Source organism: Crinia signifera, chromosome 1, assembly GCF_055691185.1.
Source record: "Crinia signifera chromosome 1, ASM5569118v1, whole genome shotgun sequence".
Lineage (NCBI taxonomy): Eukaryota > Metazoa > Chordata > Amphibia > Anura > Myobatrachidae > Crinia > Crinia signifera.
In genome coordinates this window covers 95523295-95545403 of record NC_139217.1, presented here as the reverse complement: position 1 = coordinate 95545403, position 22109 = coordinate 95523295, and the positions used below count along the sequence as shown (strand labels likewise).

Below are 22109 nucleotides of genomic sequence, written 5' to 3'. Positions count from 1 at the left end.
GGCCGCTGCGTCATCAAAGGAGGCGTGCCCGGGCCGCCGCATCACCAAAGGAGGCGTGCCCGGGCTGCTGCATCACCAAAGCGGGCGTGCCCGGGTTTCCTCCGTCGTACAAGGGGGCGGACCTGGCCCCGCCGAAGTCTGTGAGCTGCCGGGGAAGCCTAGCGCCGCCGAGATTGCGGTGCCTGGAGCTTCCTCGGGCACAACATTAGTCAGGCAGCAGGCTCTTTTAGCGGGGCGCTGCTGGAGGGGCAGGGCGCATTTTGCCCTTTAGAAATTGGGCAGGGCGCAGCGCCCCGCTAAAACAGCCTAGCGGGAACACTTGAACTCTGAAGAGCTATCAGTTTTCCATACGTTGCCTCATCACACTCAAAAAAAGTAGGCATGTGTTTGGTAACATATGTATATACTATACAGAAGTAGTGTCTTTCATCAATCCAGAGCAATTTACACAATAAATGCAAACTGCACATTTGCTTAGTAAATAACTGAAGATTTTTCTGAGAGTAAACTGCGTAGTTAAATGTAATGCACACTTAAAATGGAAGCCATGTTCAAATTGTAGTGATATATTTTGAAATGTTTGCTTGGCAGTACCAAAGAATAGCTTAAAAACTAAACGTCTGAAACATTATTCTCCAAGCAAGTGACTGTTATACTATATTGTGTTTTAAAGCAATTCTGAGTTGCTGCATTCCAATGTGTTTGAGTCTACGTCAAATTACGATTCAATGAGATAATCAGATTAATCCTACAGCTGTTCATAACCTGAACATTTACAGTGTGTGTGTATATTATATATATATATATATATATATATATATATATATATATATATACACAAACACAGGGGGCCAAGCCCTCACTACAACAAACTGACTCACCTTAACATTCAAATAATAAATTAAATAAATAATGGGGTTTTACTTCATGAATTGATCAATGCATTTAAGCTTGCAGTCCATCGTCAAGGGACCCCATTTCACTACAAGCAACCTTGCAGTGAAATGGGGTCCCTTGGCGATGGGCTGCAAGCTTAAATGCATTGATCAATTCATGAACTAAAACCCCATTATTTATTTAATTGATTATTTGAATGTTAAGGTGAGTGTGTATATTGATTATTTGAATGTTAAGGTGTCAGTTTGTTGTAGTGCTGGGCCCCTGTGTTTGTATTTGCTAGAGCGTGTGGTCACAGGCCACTGCACCCCATCCTGGGAAGTGGGTGCTGTTTGCACCCCATTCTTAGGAAAAACGAGTGTGTTGGTACTTCTGTATCTATATATATATATATATATATATATATATATATATAGAGAGAGAGAGAGAGAGAGAGAGAGAGAGAGAGAGAGAGAGAGAGCTCTATCAGCCTGTTGAGGAGTGAGGATAGTATAATCTTTGTCTGGTGCACTGACCATTCAATAGGTTACTACAACCTTTGTTTTGAAAATTTCCAAATCAAGTTATTATCTCTCTTGATATATGGAATACGGCCCTTCCTTTGGCCGAAGAGCTTTTATTATCCTCAAGATCCTGGTTTAAGGTGCATTTGACACCATGACCATCTATTAATATGTTCAGATTGATTTTTTTTAACACACTAAGAAAGTGCATCGCTGTATAGACCTTGTTGTGAGGTCTCTGCTTGTTGTGTCACGCCCCTGAGAAAGTCGTGTTGACGAAACGCGTTGGGTTGTTTTTAATAAAGGATTATTAATTTGAAAGAGGTCTACATCTCATCTAATTTTCGGACAAGAAAACATCTATTTAAAGTGTGATCATTGTATCTTGTTAAAACAATAATTATAGGTATTGGCTGGGTGATACTATATAGAGCGCACTCCGATAACCCCCACTGTTCTATCTTTTGCCTTTGGGTTTTCACTAACAGGAAAACCTTATCGGAGGTGCAGCTGATTACTGATTACTTAAGAGGATTGGCGTAGAACAGAGGTCACATTGTCTTGAGAGATATATATATATATATATATATATATATACATACAATGTACAATATAACAGTCCTAAATGTTTTCATATTTGTAGTGTTCTATTTAGATGTAAACATGTTTTCTATTGCTCATTGTTATCTATTTGCAGCATGATTATTTAGCATGTTTTGTACATGTTTCTACTGAATATATCATAAATGTCCGCACAGGTACAATAATTTTGCCAATAAAACACATACATTCATAACTGGTAATTAGCATTTTTACATTTATCTTGTTGGTATTTTTTAGTTGCTTCAAGACATTGGAGTTTTTTCCCTTAGTGCGGTAATATCCCAATTTGCAGTCTATGCATAACTCACAGAGGATAAGTAGTTTAGATGTAAGGTGTGGATTATTTTGCACTGCACTTATATAGTACAGTATATTAGTGCAACCAAGAATCCCAGCACATAGGTCATAACAAAGAATTTGTGGCAATATTTCATTTATTTTTGTTTTTCTTTAACACCCTTTTGATGCTAATAATGTTTTTCTTATAGAAAATTAGCAAATCACCCAGTACTTGAAAATGGGCATGACAACCTGATAGAGATGGCTGTGTTTCCACCACCTTGCCATGATGGAGACTATGGGGATGGGTATGTGTATCTATATGTTCCTTTCATCCTACTTCCATGCATAATTAGAGAAGCCAGCAAGTATAATCACAGCTGGAGATGAGTCCAGTATAGAATCCCAAAGTATCTTATTCTAGCAATCGGCAACATCTGGACTGGCCAAAAAGGGGTACTTTCTGTGCAACCAAAAACACTGGCTCTATCTATATAAAATTCTAATATACAATATACATAGAAAAAACAAGAACCAATTTTGCAGGCAGACACTGTCCTATTAGTCCTTTTCATTGCATGGTGGTTCCCAAAATACCAGTGGTCATCACGTTATACAGATATTATAGGGGAGGCGGACATACTGTTTTTTTACAGTTGGAATGCCAAACACTTTTTCTAAACAAAACAAAGCCACATACATTTTTTTTCATATATGTACAGAATAGGTTTAACATATCGTTGAGTGCGTGACTACAGTTTTATGACGCACATGAATCCTACCCTAACATAGTAGACAGAAGCATTGTGTAAGTCCGTCACTTGACTGGGAGGACGGTAGTCTGTCTACTTGGGAAGACTATAAGCAACTGCAGGTCTCCTTAAACATACCTGTGATGCAAGTTAAGGAACAGCCCAATCCTCTGGTTTCTATTAGCAGTGCTGGAGGGCTTCAAGCACGGGACACAAAAGCATTGACTCTGGGTATTGGCATTCCCACCCACAGGGCTCTATGAAAATATTCCGCCACACTTAACCTTGCCGTTTTGATGTTGCAGAATGCCTTATTTCATGCGTTCAGACAGGCACAAGTGCCGGGCAAGTTTTCAGCTAAATATTATTAGATGGAAATAAACAAAGATGTATTGTAGCTGCAAGCACCGCATAGTACTAAAACATTTCATATATAAGGTGGATACATTCATAAAGGTTAGAGCCAAACAGGCGTTTTATGAGTCAGCAGAGAAATATTATTCATCTTCTCTTTGAAACCATGATTATTTGGGAGGAAATGTGTGGGTCTAGAGGAGTCATAGTTCCCTTTATATAAGAACAATAGTGAGGCATGTTGGGAAATACAGTGATCTTTAAAGCTCCAGGGACCTTGACCAGGCAGTGGCGTAATGTAATATAGATCTGCTACACGTTTGACTTTCTGATTAAGCGCCCAGCATCAAGCGCAATGATGAAATACAGAATGTAACTGCTGCTATTAACTGGCCGCCATTCTCATTGCAGAAATGACAAATGCATTTAGGAGAACATCAGCATATACTCACTGTATTGTTTACTTCATTTCATGTCTACAACAGACACCAGATTATAAACTGACACCTTAATTGCAGATGATCAAGTCCTACTCATGCCTGAGAGCTCACTTTCACTGAAGTGTTTTTATTTTTGCTTTTTTTTTATTAATCTCCAGTAAACAGTAATAATGACATAAAAATATATAAGTGTCTGTAAATAACTTGTGACAGGACATCATGGATGTATACTGACAGAGAGAGAATGTGCTTACTAAAGCTGATTATCGCAATCTGAATCTCATAGTGGGAAAATAATAAGACTCTGGCCCAGTATTAGCTGCAGGACCTATAATCCATACAGTCCACCAGGCACCTGTGTGTTGTACAGTAGGGAGGGCCATCGATCATCGAAATAATCAATGGTTTATGGCTGATGCAGACTAGTTTTGCCATCGATGGGATAGAACCAGATGGTTTCCCACCGTCGATGTCAAGCTTAAGCTTAGTTTTGTTTTTCTTTTTTCACCTAGGGGCTGGTACACAGTACATAGCTCCGCCTCTGACACCCAGGAAGCCCCGCCCCATGTTTTCAGTGGCCCGCAGGCCAATCAGTCAAAGAAAATCGATAGGTAAAAACATTGATGGTTATCCATTGTATAGTACGACACTATCGATGGCCAGTTGCACTATTGCCATCAATGGCAACCATCGATAGCCATCCCTTTTGTACACTGACACATCCCTTTTTACTATGAGAATGAGCAAGTTCCTTATTGTCTGCTTATTATTTTTTATATACAGGAAGCTGATTAAATATGGAAATATGCAGATTGGAGTTTATTATAGTTGTTTACAGCGCAGAGCTGCAGTCTAGAAATAGCTTTCGTAGAGCTTTGCATTTGTTGAAATGACTGTCAGGTGATATTAATTCATGTAACATAGCAATGAAATTTATCTTGTTTGTAAGCTTTTCATTTTCAAAATTGCGCTGGCAGGGATCACCTCCCGGTGTGAAAGTTGTCCAAAGATAATAGCGCATCAGTTTGAAAACATAATAGATTTGAGAATACAAACCTGGTAACAGCGTGACTGTGCTGTTTATCATCCTCCAGAACCTACTGTGTCACAGCCAGAAGCATTACATATTTGTTCTTCCTTATTCCGTGTCACTTGTACTTTATTTACATGTAAATGTAGTATGTTATAGGAGTTGTTAAGTTTCACATGGCTTTACACTACTGCGGTATCATTTAGTATTTCATAATATCAAGCTCGACTGTTCTCATATTAAAGTATCAGAATGCAGTTGTTATTTACATCAGAGTCAAAGCTAACAAGCTGTCCGGATAGGTAAATTCCACATCTGGGTGATGGTGTTTGTTTAAACTTCAGCCAAATGAAATAGAGTGTGAGAATAAGAAAGTGAGAGATTTTGGGAGAGTTTTCCCTTTTTTTTTTTAAAGCGGCAATCATTTACAACCTGGTTTTTTCAGTGTAAATGATTGCCGCTTTAAAAAAAAAGGGAAAAAACTCTCACACAATCTCTTAAGGTCCATACACACTGGATGATTATGCCCAGTGTGTATGGACAGCCATAACTGCTATCTTCGCTGGGGGGAAAGCCGCTCAGTGCATACACACTGATTGGCTTTCCTCCTGCCCGGTGCTGTCAGCGGGGGGTGGATGGCTGCGTTATGCAAAGCTGTCCACAAAGTCACTCATCTGCTGGTATTACCAGCAGATGAACGGTTTTCCCAGTGATGATGCGGGAGCGCGCCTCACCGCTCATCGCCGGGGCATACTCACTGGGCGGCTTTAAGCTGAAAGCCACTCTAACTTGGTGTTTTGAGCAGCTTTCAGCTCAAAATCGCCCAGTGTGTATGGGCCTTTAGTCTTTGATTCTCACACCCTATTACATTTGGCACATTATACTCAAACTCCTTGAGCAAGCGAGATATCAATTCTAAATTAAATCTAGTCCATGCCATGCAGGTTACAAGTCAGTACCCAAGCACTACAAAGTTACACCAGTTGTAATAGGAGGTGAACAATTGCCCCAGTTCTTAAGTTGCTTTGTATGAAAGAACAAGTAATAATATGCACAAAACGATGGGTCATATGTATCAAATTGTTAGCGAGTATGGTGGGACATTTTTATTGTATTGCTAAAAAAATTTAAAATCTTGGGTTTCAAACCGATTTCACAGAGTCCGCTGTGTGTTATGGTGATAAGTGTCTGCATAGCGCATCCTGCAGTCTGACTGGCTTATGACCAGTGTCCTCCACCAATCAGTGTGCTATTCTTACCACATGCTGAATGGCTGTGCCAGGGATGTGGGCAGAAGATGCTGGTTGAATGTTTTAGGTGTTTAAGATGCAATCCAAGTGGCTGCGCAGAATTATCTGTCTGCATCTAAACCACAAGACACATCAGTAGTAGGGTTGAGATCTGCCACTGGGCAGCCCAATTATAATTGGCTGCCACAGAGATAGTGAGAAGGAGCATTAAAAATCTACTGGCTTCCCAGGCCTGTTTCTGTAGTATACTTACAGCAGCGCTGGCCCCGTGGCACTAAAAGCACAGATTTGGGCTTAGTAAAAAAAGGGACCAAATATCTGGTTTAAATATTTTTTTTCGTTCATCCTGATGTTGTGATAAAAGAACAACAATTGTGGCTAGAATTGTGAAATAGGATTCCCTGTGCAACATACCATTAACCCTATCTATCACCCACCACACACATACATACACACACACGCACACACACACACACATGCACACACATGCACACACACATAAACACAGCCTGACCACACCTAAAAATTTATTGTCCAATCAGGCTAGTTGGAACAAAAATCTGGTAATATCTGAGTGACTGTTTTCCAGCATTTCAAAGCAAATAGTCAAATGTCATTTGCTCCTATAAATTACACGATTTTCATTACAACCAGCCAGGTTGAACAATCAATCTTAAAGTGTAAGGCCAGCTTTTCCCTAATCTTCCCCCTTTCCCTCTCACACCCTAACCTCCTCCACCCCCTGCAGCCTAACCCTAACACTGCCCATAGTGCTTATCCCCCCCGCCCCCCCATACTTATCGGTAGATTCCATCATTATTCTGAATGTTGGGATCCTGACTGCATCCCTATAGATTGTAACCTTGTGAGCGGGGCCCTTATACCTCTAACTGTAAATATCCAGTTTGTTTTATCACTGTCTCCTATTGTAAAACGCAACGGAATATGCTGCGCTACAGATAGAGCCATCCTCATCTAGCCCTTTAATAGGATTAAGTGAGCCAGAGCTGTCAGACTTAATCCTATACTAATCCCCTACTGTATTGTTCTATGTATTGTATTGCAGCTGAGAACAATAGGCCTTGGTGAGCCATGGCTATCCAGAGAAGGCTAGCTGAAGAAGGCTCCATCTGTATTTAAGAAACTGTTAATAAATAAATAATAAATAAATCCATATGGAGAAACCAACACAGTTTTCAGTGGAAAACCAGCCCAAAATGCTTATTGTGGCAATAATAGTGCTCCTCGTCTATAATACATATGAACATATTTCAGCTGTATGTTTTAAACATCATAACCTGTCTCCTATAACTGTCCATAAGAGGTTTAGCAAGTATCGTAGCTCATGATGTTCCATTGGCATTTTCATATTGAATTAATGTACATCTTGGATTTGTTATTTGTTGGATTTTGATCCGCTTCCGATTTTTCCTTATTATTATTTTACAAGCAGAAAGTTTTTAGTATTTGCCTTTAATTCTGGTGAAAACTCTTAATCTGATTTTCTTTACTTTATGTGTAGTTTTAAGGCAGCCTTTAGAATAATACATCTTTCTCGCATAGCAGAGTTCATGGTCCATTTTATGGCAGGCATCCTCTTTGAGTTTGTTCAGAATGATAGATTCCTATTATGTAGATAACTTTATTAACAAAAAATATATATTTATCCAGTCTTCCTGCCTATTCCAGAGCATATGAGCAGATGGCTTATATAGGCATTTAGTTATTTTCTTGTTCAAACATGTTTCTTTTATTGTGATTGCATTGGCCCGATTTCTTTCTCTTCCCTGAACTCACACTATCCTTTCAATCTGCTCATTGTGGAAGGGACCTGCATCGCGGTGAATGAGATAATGAGAATCTCTGCAGACATGGGCGCTAGATAAAGTCAAGAGACGGAACGCTCTTTTTGCAGGCTGCTATTTAAAGAAGCCCTTATATGTTTCTTAAGAAAAAATGTCTTTACCTGACAATTGGCCCTAATATTAAATAAACAGATGACAAGTGTAAAGAACAAAGGGTACAGTCCTTTTAAGGAAACAATGGGAAGCTTTTGAAGGGTGTATTCTATTCAGACCTCAATGTACAGTACTGTATCAGTGTAACATTTTATTAGCAGAAGCAGAAGTGCTGAAATATCTCCTCTTCCTCCCCTTCTACTCTGTAATAAGCATTTATATGTTTTTCGCTCTGCTCAGGCTTTAGTGGTTACACCCTTGTCATTAAATTGTTCCTCCTTCCTTAGCCGTTACAAGGACCCATGTACAGGAAGACGTAATATATTACAACATGGGTGAGTATAAAGAAGGAGAGAGGCTTTATCGTTATAAAATAAATGGATTTCACTGGACGAAATGAAACGGTTTTATGTTGAAGAAACCTGCATATAGCGATGCCCATCTGTAATGTAATGCCTTGCTATTTCAGCTATACATATATGAAGCATTTTGGTAAAGTAAGAAGGATCAGTCCTTCACATGCAGCAGGCGGCACTTCCTTGAAGCACGAATTGAAGGAGATTTTATAATGATCATAAGAATACTAGCTGTTATGGTAGAGTAGGTTATTTTGCTTGCTGTGACACTGCTAACCATACCTCTCAGCATGAGTGTACCAAGCTGTATACAGCCATGTGTGCTACCATGGAGACTTGTTTGCCAGGCTCAGCGACTGGAGCAAGATAGAGAAGCACCATTAGCCTAAGCAATATTGGTTGTTTCTCTTGGTAGAACATACAGAGTAGTACCTTATGCATAGGCACTTATAGTACCTGAATAGATCGGAGAATCAGAACTGAATGTGAGATCTCTTGGACTCCTGGGAGAAAGCTTCCCACCAGGAGGCTTGCACTCGAAGTGTATTGGAATGTGAGGGGATGATGTCACATTCACTTAAACACCATGTCATGCCCGCTGGATGGCTAGAATTGCACCATCAAGCCTCTATATACTTCCTTGCCTCCTTGAAGTATGGTCCAGGGGGAAGTCATGAGAAGTAGGAAAGAGTTCTTATTTGCCCTTGCAACCTTGTGATAACTACACTACAGTCTGTCCCTGGTGTACTATGCACACATAGGCAGGTATAGTACATTTATGGAGCGTGTCCATAGAAACTAGACCTTTACTTTCATTTTCTAGATCATAAGACAGTTAGGTGTTGCTATATTTCCTCTTCTACAACTGATGTCAAAAAATGTAGCTGACCCTGTTCATGCTGTCCGTGATTTTGCATTAGTGGGAATAATTATTATTAGCAGTTTCGGTACTTGTTTCCTAGCACGGTGCCCGTCGCAGGTGATCGCATACCTTAACTTAAGGTATGCGATGGACGCGACCGACGCGATTTCAGGGCTATTTTTAGTCTTTTCCCCAACAAATAAAAAATCACGTCCATCGCATGCCTTAAGTTAAGGCATGCGATGCGACCGACGCGATTTTACATAGGGAACAATGTTAAATGGGCCAATGGACCCAATTTTTCATTGTATACCCACCCTTATGGGTATTTTACATGTGAAATGCCCCCCCATTGTTAACGCTAGCCCACGATGAACGCCAACCCGAAGCGTGGCGAGGGGCGGCGGTACGCGTCCTCCGACCTTTTCATATCCCCACTATCCACGTCAGCGTGGAGTTGATTTCATATAGTGTGGCGAGCGCAGCGAGCCACCGAGCCCGAAGCGTGGCGAGCGCACACGTAATACCTGTGAAGTAATGCGCGACCCCTCACGGGTCTCACTGCGCTCGCCACGCTTCGGGCTCGGTAGCGCGCTGCGCTCGCCACACTATATAAAATAAACTCCACAACGACGTGGATAGTGGGGGTATGAAAAAGTCGGAGGACGCGTACCGCCGCCCCTCGTAGGCTCGCTGCGCTCTCCACGCTTCGGGTTGGCGTTCATCGTGGGGTGGCATTAACAATGGGGGGCATTTGACCCATTAGGGTGGGTATACAATGAGAATTGGAGTCTGGGGGGCATTTAACATTGGGCACAATGTAAAATTGGGTCTCAGGGACCACTTTATATTGGTTCCGATGTAAAAATCGCATCGATTGCGTCAATCGCATCACATGCGATTTGGTTGCATGCGATGCGATCGACGCAATCTTTTTGGACCCGATGGATACAATCAAAATCGCAGGCGCTGTGCTAGGAAACAAGTACCGCAGTTTCTTATATAGCGTCTACATACTAATTCAACATTCAAATCAGTCTCTGAACCAGCGGAGCTTACAATCTATATTCCCTACCTCATTCATTCTAGGGTTAATTTTTTTGTTAGGAGTCAAATAACCTACCAGTATATTTTTGGATTGTGGGTGGAAACGGTAGTGCCCGGGGGAAACCCACGCAAGCAAGGGGAGAATATACAAACTTCGCACAGTTAGGGCCATGGTGAGAATGGAACCCATGACCTCAGTGCTGTGAGGCAGTAATGTAACCTTTATACCGTCCATACTGCCCAAAGAATAATGCAACTATACAACTAAATCTGAGGGATATCTCTCGTCACAGGGCTGTTAGTCCTATCTATTACTCGTGTATACGTTAAGGATACACAGTGGCTGAAAGAACTTTGAGTACTGTTTTTCTATAACTGGTAAGATAAAGAATACCATCCGCATGAGACTGATTCTGATATGGCTGTCATTTCATTGTTCAATTTCAGCTTCATAAAATTTGCAGATCCTCTGCTGCAAGAGTTACACGCTGTACATTTCCATTCCACTAATTGCTGCAATATATTTATTATACAGTATACATCAGCACAGTCTGTCTACATGTACTGTATGATCTCCATCCGCACAGTATGCATGCCCGCGTGCACCTTCAGCCTACAGGCAATACATATCAAAACCTGATAAATAGTGAGATGCCTGCTGTGCTGTCCTTTGGAGCCTTCCTCCGCTTCTTCTATGCGATTAATTAGCTAAAAGTTCGCAAAATGCATGACACTGGGAATTAACTGCTCCTATGTCTGTAGGCTGCTATGGTAGCCACTCACTTCAAAGGATACTTCAATGCTTTTGTGACCAAGGGTTCCTAGTAAAGAGGCGCTTGCATGGTGGGGCCAGAGCGGAACCGACTGGATGTGGAATTATTTATTTCTGTGCTGCTCCTAGCTCATAATGTAATCTCTCACTTGCTTTCCCCATATGAACATTTACTCCCAACACAGTTTACTAGTATAGCAGAATTTTCTAAGTGAAAGGACCAATAAATCCATCAATACAAACTGTTATGCATGAAAATAAAAAAATGGATATTTAATTTTACTAACGCAATGTAGCATTTTTAAAATGTCATAAAAAACATGACAAAAATACACGCCACATCTTAGATTAATAATAACAATACAGATATAAGACAAAAAGCTCGAAGTTGTGTTAATAGAAATATTTCCATTGAAAGGCAGACTTGGACCTATACATTGGGAAGAGAGGGAAGTTGTATGTTCTGAAGGCTTACTTTGTACAGGGGATTTGTCATCAAAGAAAAAAGTATTATATTGGGGGAAAAGGAAGGCGAGGTTCTTCTCTGCATAGAAGCATTGAAGATATCAATCATTGTTGGAAATGGTCTTGGATCGTCAAATTCACTTCCGTTTTTCGACATTCTGTGGCCATTTTCGACAATCCACAGGCTTTCTGACACTCGATAGCCGGAACATTGATTACCGTCTGTCGAGTTACTGTCGGATCACTTGAAAACAGGCCGGGTTTCTGACTGTGGAATCCCATATTGAATACCCACCTTAATATGCTATCCATTTGTGCCACAGATACATCATTCTTATATACTGAAGTTTTCGTCTGTCTCCTTCAATCTCTTTGCCAGTGGCATCATATGCAAATGTATTTGTGTGTCTATACCACTTCTGTCATATGGCTCTAAAACCTCTGATTTAAATTACTATAGAATGATAAATAAATTATACAGATGTGTCAACATAAATCTAGCCCCCTTGTATTACTAGTCACTCATTGCCATGACGTGACTCGGTAGTGCCGGCTATGTTTCTGTGCAACTGTTTTCATTAAAATGCATCATATTAACAAGCAATGGAAATAAAATGCATAAGTAGCTTGTGCTGAGTAAAATGATCTGTGGCATGCCCATATTCTGTGTGTGTCCAGTCATTTAATTTTGTGGTCTATATAATTTCAGTGCCATATGGTTTCCCAAAATACGCCATTACTGCCCATTTTATATCCATACTTGTGTCCAGATGAGTAAATCAAATTGCCTGAGGTTCTAATGAAGTCACCTGTGCTCTAGTATGGATATCCAGGTTTTTAACCTGGAAGAACCACCCAGTTACTACTCCCTACACCAGTGGTTCCCAAACTTTTTTGAACCTCGGCACCCTAGAGTATCAGAATATTTGGTACTTGTTCTAGGAAACAAGTACCGAATATTTTTCAAGGCAACCTTAGGTCAAAAGTTTCTTGTTGATAAATTTAGAAAAATATTAAATTAAGTAAAATGTGTTTATATAATCTCCTTATGATCAATTATGTAGTGAGAAACAATATTCGCTTTTGCTTGCCACATATTTCACGATGGGCAGCCACAAACTCTGGTTTTGCCTATTGAATTTTTCCTATACCACAATCCAAGGCACCCCTGCAAGTGTCTCGGGGCACCCCAGGGTACCTAGGCACACAGTTTGGGATCCACTGCCCTACACCCTGAAATAGGCAGGCATTCAACACCTACACTCTTAATGTAGATCTGGCAAAATGAAGTCCATTGTATTTGCACTGTTCCTTTTTCTCCATTTATTTGCAGGTACCCTCATTTCAATACTGTACCTTCCGCAATACATTGCACATATATTGGTGCCAAGGGCGTAACTACCATAGGTGCAAGGGGTGCAGCTGCTATGGGGTCCAGAGCTGAAGGGGGACCATCTTTGCTGTCTACATAATATGTATTACATACATTTTATCACCATCAGTTGCTAAATAGGGGGGGCTTACAAACATTTGCTATGGGGCACACAAACATCTAGGTACGCCACTGATTGGTGCCGTGATTATTTATTCTTAGCTTGTATCTAATTGCTAGTACTGAAATGTTCAGTTGTTCTGAACACAGTTTGTGTGCCTGCTGTACAATCCGTTGAAAGGGTTTAGCTAACAGAACCCAAACATTTGAGTTATTGCTCAACTTATCTGACAATAACATGGGCATTGCTTATTGAATGCGTCCACATCCACATGCATCATTGCTTATTGAACAAGTCTACGTCAACACGCATCATTCCCATTTGTTCTACTCTGTAAAGCAGCTTGTCCACTTATAAAGAGCACCACTACTTTCCCACATATACTATAGTATTTTTAAGCAATCCATTTCCTGCTCGGCAGTAGCATTGTGTATAAATGAGTCTGTCTAGGAATTAATGCACCTACTCTATTGTATTGCTTTATAAATAAGAGATGCAGACACATTTAATACTAAGTTATTATGGCAAGTTGATTAGTCAACTGTTATTAAAGGGCTAATAACTATGTAAATCCACCTGTCGCTTGTGAATAATTATTGCAGGTGCGGTGTCAGAATCTCGGCGATAATGCATTTCACAAGGATTCTTCTTCCATAGCCTTGTTTCCGACCTGCCTCAACAGACTTCATCAAAACTGACACATCTGTAATAGCATCACTGGTAATTTGAAAATCATCCTAGCTTAAGGGCTTCCAAACACATGGGACTTAAGTAGCCAAATGATGTGGGGCTGAAAGCAGTGGAAATTTGTTGACATGTTGTCAAACAAATTGACAAGATCTTAAGTGCTATCCTTGAAAATGTGTGAATAGAGAGATAAATGTGATTCTTTTGGGTCGTGGTTTAGCAAAATGTTAGGAAATGTGTTTTCAGTTTGAATAAACAAACCTAGTGTAGAGCAGGGTTCTCGAGCTGCCTGGCCTCACACTCGTTACCAAGAAAAGCCTCACCTACGGTATTAAAAAACAGTTCATTTACTGGGAGGCATTTATAGTATTTCGATGACACATTCACTAATTGCAAATTGTCTTGGTGCCTCTTACTTACAGTACCTCCCAATGTGAGATCATCGTACTGTAAACTGGGGTACAGCTCACTATCTTTTTTAGAGTGTGTGCCAATGTCACAATGGCAATAGACATACCTCCTGGGTATGCCTAACTGCTCCATAATGCTAGGCCACCCATAACCTAACTTCTATCCTTTAAAAACACCCCTTCAATATAACATAGAAAGGACCTCAAACAATGGGACATAACTCTCTACTGAACTAGAAACATGAAGGTAGGTCGGTCCTCTCTATTAGAACTGTCCTGCCTAATGAGACATAGTTAAGAGATATGCTCTGACTAGTATGCTTGGCATTATACCAATAATTGTGTAAGTTTTAGTACAGAGGGGTAGATTTATGAAGCGGTGATAAGGGATGAGAAGTGATGAAGTGCCCGGTACTTTATCACCGGCCAATCAGCTCCTGACTGTCCCTTTTGTAAACCCAGTCTGTAACTTAACAGTCAGGAGCTGATTGGCCGGTGATAAAGTGACAGCCACTTTATCACTTCTCCTCCCCTTTCACTGCTTCATACATCTACCCCAGAATCACAAACATACCTTCCAACTTTATCAAAAGCCTAATTTATCCAGGAAAGGCTACTGATCTTCCTAGTGTGTGAATACTCAGTATTTTAAATTAAAAAATAGTTGCAGCAGAGCAGTAGGGACATAACTGTACACCTGTCAGAGATGGTACCAATTACGCTATTTGCATCAAGCCATAAACACTCTGAAGCAGTGGTGGCCAAACCGGTCCTCGAGATCTACAGTACTAACAGTTTATGTTTTCCAGGCCACCTGTGGACCTTTAGAATTTGTCGGTTAGAGATGGGTGCAGCATATGTTTGAAAATGTGACAATTAGTAATGACTGCACCTGTGCATGGGCTAGGTGATCTGGAAAACATGAACTGTTAGTAGATTTTGTAAACCGGTTTGGCCAGCCCTGATCTAGAGCATAATAATGAGCAAAATAGCAGCACATTAGCAGAGTCATAATTGTCTCAAAGAACAGGGAGAAACCTACAAATATTTCCGTGCCATTATGCAATTTTATTTCTGTTAAGCCATACATATGACGTGCATCCTTACTCTGCTCATCTTCCCCAATCTACTAAAGCATCTGCTGTAAGGTGTGAAATGGTAACACATTACATTTTACAGCTTAACAGTTCTTTGCATTTATTTTGACTCTCTTTTCCAGAATGAACTGCTTTCTGGCAGGGGAAACATGGTAACAATAAAGGCGTGTGTGACTCCTGGCACTAATTACATATGTTTGATCATTAAGGGAAGACTCTTCGTAAAATCAGAAACTCCTAAAAAATCTTCAGCATGGATCTGTCTGCAGTTTATCTAATTTTAAGATCAGTATGTGTCTTGCTCTAAATGACATTGGGCGGGGGCCAGGATTCACAGGACTGCCATGTAAATGGTATTTCTAGGATTGCCTATGCTGGTGGACAGACCGTTCTTTACATAGGGTGCATTGCCTGAAAGTCTCCTTATCCCTACTCATTGTTTTAATGGGTTTGTTATTACAGACATGCTGGGGCTGTTATGACACTTTGGGCCTGATTCTGGTTCACTTGCAAAAGCAAATTCTCTCTCTAATGGACAAAACCATGTACAATGCAGGTGGGGCAGATGTAACATGTTTGCACTTCAAACTGAAATCTAAATTGCATTGTAAAATACAGATGGGGCAGGCCTCTTCTTGCTGGCGAATCGCCAGAACGTCACCGCTGGCGATCCGCCAGCAGCCTGCCTCACCATCTGACTGAGAAGCGCATGCGTCTCAATCACCGTCGACGGGGTGACTGGAACCCTGTCCGTCTGCACTTCAGGGAGACGGACAGGGTTAGGGGGGGTGCGGGCAGGCGGCAGGGACCCCCGGGTGACCGCCGACAAGCCGGGGGTGACCCGGGGAAAGCGCTGGAAGCGACGTCGGAAGGGGACGCACGCGCCTCTCGTGCGCGCACGTCCTCTTCTCGCTATAGAGATGTCGCTGGCGGGGGATGGCGGCTGGTGTCGCCATTGCCATCCCCTGCAAAGATGGGACCTGCCCCATCTGTAAAGCTTCCAGTATTTACTCTGCACAGAAACAAAACAACACCCAAATCTAACTCTCTCTGCACATGTTACATCGGCACCCCCTGCAGTGTACATGGTTTTGTCCATTAGAGAGTCCATTGCTTCTGTAAATGAACCAGAATCAGGGCCTTTATCTGTTCATTTACCCTTTTTTGCATGGATTGTAACATTGGGGTTTATTCTGGTTCACTCCGTCTGGCAAATTCTTAGATGGACAAAACCATGTGCACTGCAGGGGGGGGGGGGGGCGCAGATATATCATGTGCAGAGAGAGTTAGATTTGGGTGGGGTTTTACTGCAAAGTGAGATCTATATTACAGTGTAAAAATAAAGCAGTCAGTATTTTCCCTGCACAAATAACTCACCCAAATCTAATTATCTCTGCACATTTTAAATCTGCCCCCCTGCAGTGCACATGGTTTTGTCCATGTAAGAAGTGATTTGCCAGAAGGAGTGGACCAGAATAATCCCCATTGTGTGTTAGAGTGTGTGTGTGTGTGTGTGTGTGTGTGTGTGTGCGCGCGCGTGCACACTTTTGTTTTAAGTTTGGACTCTGGTGCCTAGACTGATCCTTATGGACTTCAGTTGTCTGTGATGGGTGGTGAAAAAGGTTGATGGAGCCATAAGGAATCCTCCTACATGACCCTTTTTATAAGCTTAGTGTATCCCTGGGGAAATGTTGGGTGGACCTTAGTGAATATATTCTCTTTTTACACCTGAAAACCTTAGTAAAATACTGTAGCTCCCACATATCCTACTGTATTATCTGAAATGTATCTTAAAGTAGCTGTCCATGGTGCTGAATGCAAAACACACTGCACCGTGTTATAAGAAAGTATCAGCTGCCAATTGATTAATATGTTTTTAACATAGATTAAATGTACATTACTGCATGACCAAGTTCTTGCAGCGGAGTCTTTGTTCAGCAAGTTCATGAGTATCCAGAGTGGGGAGAACACTCAGCACAGATTGCTGCTTTCACATATAAAAAGTGCTTCTTTAGCAAACAATAAGCTTTACAAATAGCTTAGTATTGCCACCCTAATGCATCAGACACCCTTGTAAAAGGTCGATGTGAAAAGTGGCAATGTGTGCATTTTTTCTGTCCTTTAGAAAAATTGCATAGCGGCGTCTATGTTTATGCAATGAATTGGAACAGCATAAGTTTACAGGGACAAGGATGTGGCAATATATTTAGCCTACTTGGCTACTCATTAATTATAAAACTTTCCTGCAAACCATAATATAGTTTCCCTATCAACTGCTATAACTGTTCATTACCACCTAATAAAAGATTGAAAGAAGTGAAACCTTACCTCTCAATGGATGCCCATTATTTGGGGGCTCCTTATGTCTCTTGGTGATAAGATGGAGCAGGAGTTGTCATCGGGAATGACCAATCCCCAGCTGCATTCAAGAGATCATAGTTTGTGATTGGTCTTCATGTTCACATGCCCCTCCCCGTTCCCCTTCATATATACTGACCTGAAACTTAATTGCAGATAACTGGAAAAAATGTGAGTGAGTGATGTTATTCATGGAATAGTAAGGCTTTACCATATTCCAAAACTGTAGATGCACTCTTAAAGTGCTCTCTAGTAACACAACTGCTAATTTATGCACTCCCAGATATCGATGTTTGAACCGACAAAACACACATGTTATGGCCAACCACTCCTCCTTATCACATACTGTCTTCCTGTCACTCACTTGGCAACTTACAGTTCATTGTAATCTGCATCACAATTTTCTGGCTGCACAGGTGCACTGCGGTTCAGATGTATATGCCGTAAGAAAACATTGACCGATTTGCATGCAATAGATCCTTTGTGACCTCATCTGAATTACTGTAGGCCCCAAGTCCGTTGTTTACCATACTGTATCTGCAAATGCGTATGACCGCATGTCTTGGGACTCAAAAATCAGATGCTAAAATTAGATTTGTGTGTATCCTATTTGAGTTCAATCTTAATTAAATATGATTTTTGCACAAACTGATACCGATGAGCCAACTCTATGTATGTCTATAAGTTTAGGAGTGTAGAATAAGGTAGAATAAGTCGACTCTATATGTACAGTATTTAGAAGGACCAAAAGCAAAAATAAAAATGGCTGACAGTCACAGATAGGGATTCTGTTAAAGGCCCATACACACTACAAGATCCCCAGAAGCACTGTTATTGGTAGTAGTGGGGGGCAGGCATTGGCAAGTGCAAATACACTGGCCGATGCAGCACACAAGGGGCCGGTGGTGGTAGTGGTGGGGTGATGGTTCTGTTGCTGTCTACATCATGACCGTCGTTAACGAGGCCTTCTTTGTCCGAACATGTTTGGACAAGGGAGTGAGTCATTAATGTTGTACAATGTACACACTAGGCGATATTGTTCTCAATATCGCTGAGAAAGCCCTTTCTGAGCAATATTGTGACCAATTTCATCTAGTGTGTACAGGCCCTAAGAGGCCCCTGCAGATTGGCGGTCTTGTATATATGACTAATTTCAAACATTGTACAGTCATTTACAATTTTAAACATTTCCATTGAGTATATGCACTTTTCAATATGCAGCAGGGAGATAGGTATAATCACTAGTTGATAGTTTTGTCTAAATAATAGGTAACATTTACGTTAACAACTTGTTCCTGTAGATTTCCCCAAACTGTATTATTACTATTATTACTGCTGTCTTTTATTTATAAAACGCTAACATAATATGTAGCGCTGTACATTAAAGATTTATGATTTAAACAAATAATCTATATAACAATTATGTTAAATATGTGATGAAGATGGAGATGCCTAAATTAGCTTACATCATAAGAGGTGTGCGGAAGATTAGATACATAAGGTAGCAGAGTAACGATTATATCTGCTGGTGTGAAAATGTGTGTGGCTATATAATAAAGAAGCCTTTTAGAAAATAAAGGCTTTCAGAAACACAGTAGTCTTGTACGCACAGCAATTCCAAATCAATAAAGGGAAAAGTGAAAAAAAAAAAACAACAACCCAGTAACCTTGGATACCAAGAGTTATTAATGGAGGGTAGAACAGGAAAGTCTTAAGTGGAATATCTCAGGGATGGCACTATGACCCTGTATACTTTCTATGTTAATTAGTGAATTAACAGGTGTTTGATTAGGGATGCTGCACTGTGACACAGAAGAGATAAACATCGGTAACCCTGTTGACACCCCAGATATGAGCTGGGCATAGTGATTAATGCTTTTGGAACACTGGGCAAATAGGCAGGAGTATGGCGACTAACGCTGATGCCAATATTTACATTTTAACGCACCTGGGACAAAAACTATATTCAAAGACAGAATGCATGATAAATATCACTGTCCTGGAATCATTATTCATTATTGGCCGTTCTGTACTGTAGGTGCGCAATGGAACAGAGGAATGGTGATGCCAACAGGTGTTAGGTCATATAGCTGAAGACACAGTACAAGGAGCCTAGAGGGAGAGGTGTAGAATCTCTAGTTTTTAGCTGACTAAGCAAAATGAATACAATATCGGGACATTGGGCCTGATTCACACACCACCGCAGAGCTGCTAAAAAGTAAAGCCCTGCAATCATTTATTTGTCACCCCTTCAGAGTGAAATCCTGCCCATGTGCAAGTCTAATCCATTAGCAGTCACTCACCATTGAATGATTGCCGCCATGTGTGCAGTGGCTGGCTGTGAAGAATCTGGCTGAATGGGACCGGAGCTGACGTCAGAGGACCTCTTTGATAATGGCTGGGGGCCGCCTGTGTTTTTCCTTGACACTCCCTGTAAATGGCTGGGTGCCACCCCCAAGCATCAGCCACCTGTCAATCTCGGACATCGATGAAAGGCTGCCACTGGCTTTCATCGCAAGGAGACCTCACGCATGTAAACTGCGATCCGCGCACAGGTGTTCGATAAGCACTCAAGATACGAAATTGCAGCTGAGGCCTGAATTGTTGTACAGTCTGTAGTGCTGATTCAGCATCATTGAGCATTAGTGATCATGTAAATTAGATGCATTATATTTCCGCTGCACTGCTGGGGTATCACCAGGGCCGGCGCTACGCACTCAGCAGCTCCTGCAAAGCAGGGAGGCGCCATGCTGAAAAGGCGCTCCCTCCCTCCCTGCTCTGCTAAAGCTGCCTCAGCCCTCACTGTCACTGCCTCCTGTCACTGCCTCCCGGCGGCAGTATATGATGATAAGTGACCCGGAAATGGATTCTAGCAGCAGTAATGAGGGGACAGGAGAGAGCAGCTGTAACTCATAGCAACCAGGGTTTCCTTTCATTTTCTAAACTGTTTAAAAATGACCTTATGAATCTCATTGGTTGCTATAGGTTACAGTGCCTTTTTATCTACGCATCTGGTTTATAAATGTCCACCACATTGCATTAGATTCTATTAAAGAGCTATTACACTTGAATGTGACTTTTCATATCACTGGTTATTACATAACTGGAAGCCGGGAATAACCTTAACACTTCTTTTCAATCCAGTGTTCTGCAAACAGCGAGAGTCATTGACATTCAGAGCTTTTAGAGCTATTGTTACTCTCTCTCTATAAGCATACATACATAGTTACTTACATACATACATACATACATACATACATCCATACATCCATACTGTTCATACATTATATAATCTTCTGGTGACCTTCACTTCCTTTTTATATCTAAAAATTTCCTTTGCTGCTGGGAAAACATAATGCAGCACATTTCCAATTGTATGTAACCGTTTCCCACAAAGGGTATGCTAAGTGTTGTGAAGAATTACATTTTGTGTATTGAATGTGTAGTAGAGCATGTCAAAATCATTTACTTTCTCAAGGGTGGCATATGCCAAGTACATTGTTAATAAACTCTTTTCTTTCTTTTTTTTTCTCGTTCACAGACATTTTCTATTCAAAACAGGAACAGGGACAACCCCACTGTTCAGCACTGCTACACCCGGATACACAATGGCATCTGGCACTGTTTATACTCCTCCCACGAGACCACTTCCTCGGAACACCTTATCAAGAAGTGCTTTTAAATTCAAAAAGTCCTCAAAGTACTGTAGTTGGAAATGTACAGCACTCTGTGCCGTAGGGGTATCCGTACTGCTGGCAATACTACTCTCCTATTTCATAGGTAAGTAATGAGGTTTTTACTGTAGAGCGTTGTTATAAATATGCAAGAACATCTTGCCAGGCTTTCAGCCAGTATAGGTAAAGGCGGACTCACTAATCTTGTCTAAAAAGACAAAATGATTTACACCCTCCAAGTGGTGTTATTTTAAAATCAAGTTAATATTTAATTTAGAGTTAATTAATAAGGACGGAGACTACCATTTATTGCGTTCTGACTGCTATAGAGAAATGAGTGTTTTAACTCAGCTGTAATCTAGAGGCGATTTACATGATTCCCATCTGCATATTTATTGCAAATAACACACACACACACATATATTTGCTATTAATCATAATATGCATTTCTTATGTATGTGTATATATAGATACACAGACGTAGCCTCATACACCTAGCCTCAGTGCACCATATGGCACGAGTGTGCCATGCAGAGTGCCATAGTGTATATTTTGCATCCTTATCACCAGAAAGTGTGTCATAATCACAATTCATGGCACAATACAACTCCAGAAGACTGCACTGATGAACTAGATATGTGACACTAGCATATCTACTTGCAGCCTGACCTGATGTCAGTGCTTTAACCACTTTCCTGGCATGGTCACAATATTTACCACCATTCGAGGCTGGCTTTTCCTGACATGGTCACATCTGATGTGACCATTCAGAAACACAGCAGCAGCCATTCTTAGAGGGACCTACACACACAGATTTATCTT

The 22109-nt window shown here is 41.0% G+C and overlaps 1 protein-coding gene across 18 annotated transcripts in view; it reads left to right on the top strand.

Moving 5' to 3' along the window:
• TENM3 (teneurin transmembrane protein 3) overlaps positions 1 to 22109 on the top strand; it is a 2716013-nt gene that overhangs the window by 2480370 nt on the left and 213534 nt on the right. For 13 of the 18 annotated variants that reach the window (XM_083170719.1, XM_083170736.1, XM_083170731.1 and 10 more), the window contains 2 exons: positions 2492 to 2590; positions 21155 to 21393. In XM_083170719.1, the coding sequence (XP_083026845.1) occupies positions 2492 to 2590; positions 21155 to 21393 (338 nt within the window). The remainder of the gene's footprint in view (positions 1 to 2491; positions 2591 to 21154; positions 21394 to 22109) is intronic. The other 5 variants (XM_083170748.1, XM_083170760.1, XM_083170758.1 and 2 more) reach the window with 1 other exon arrangement.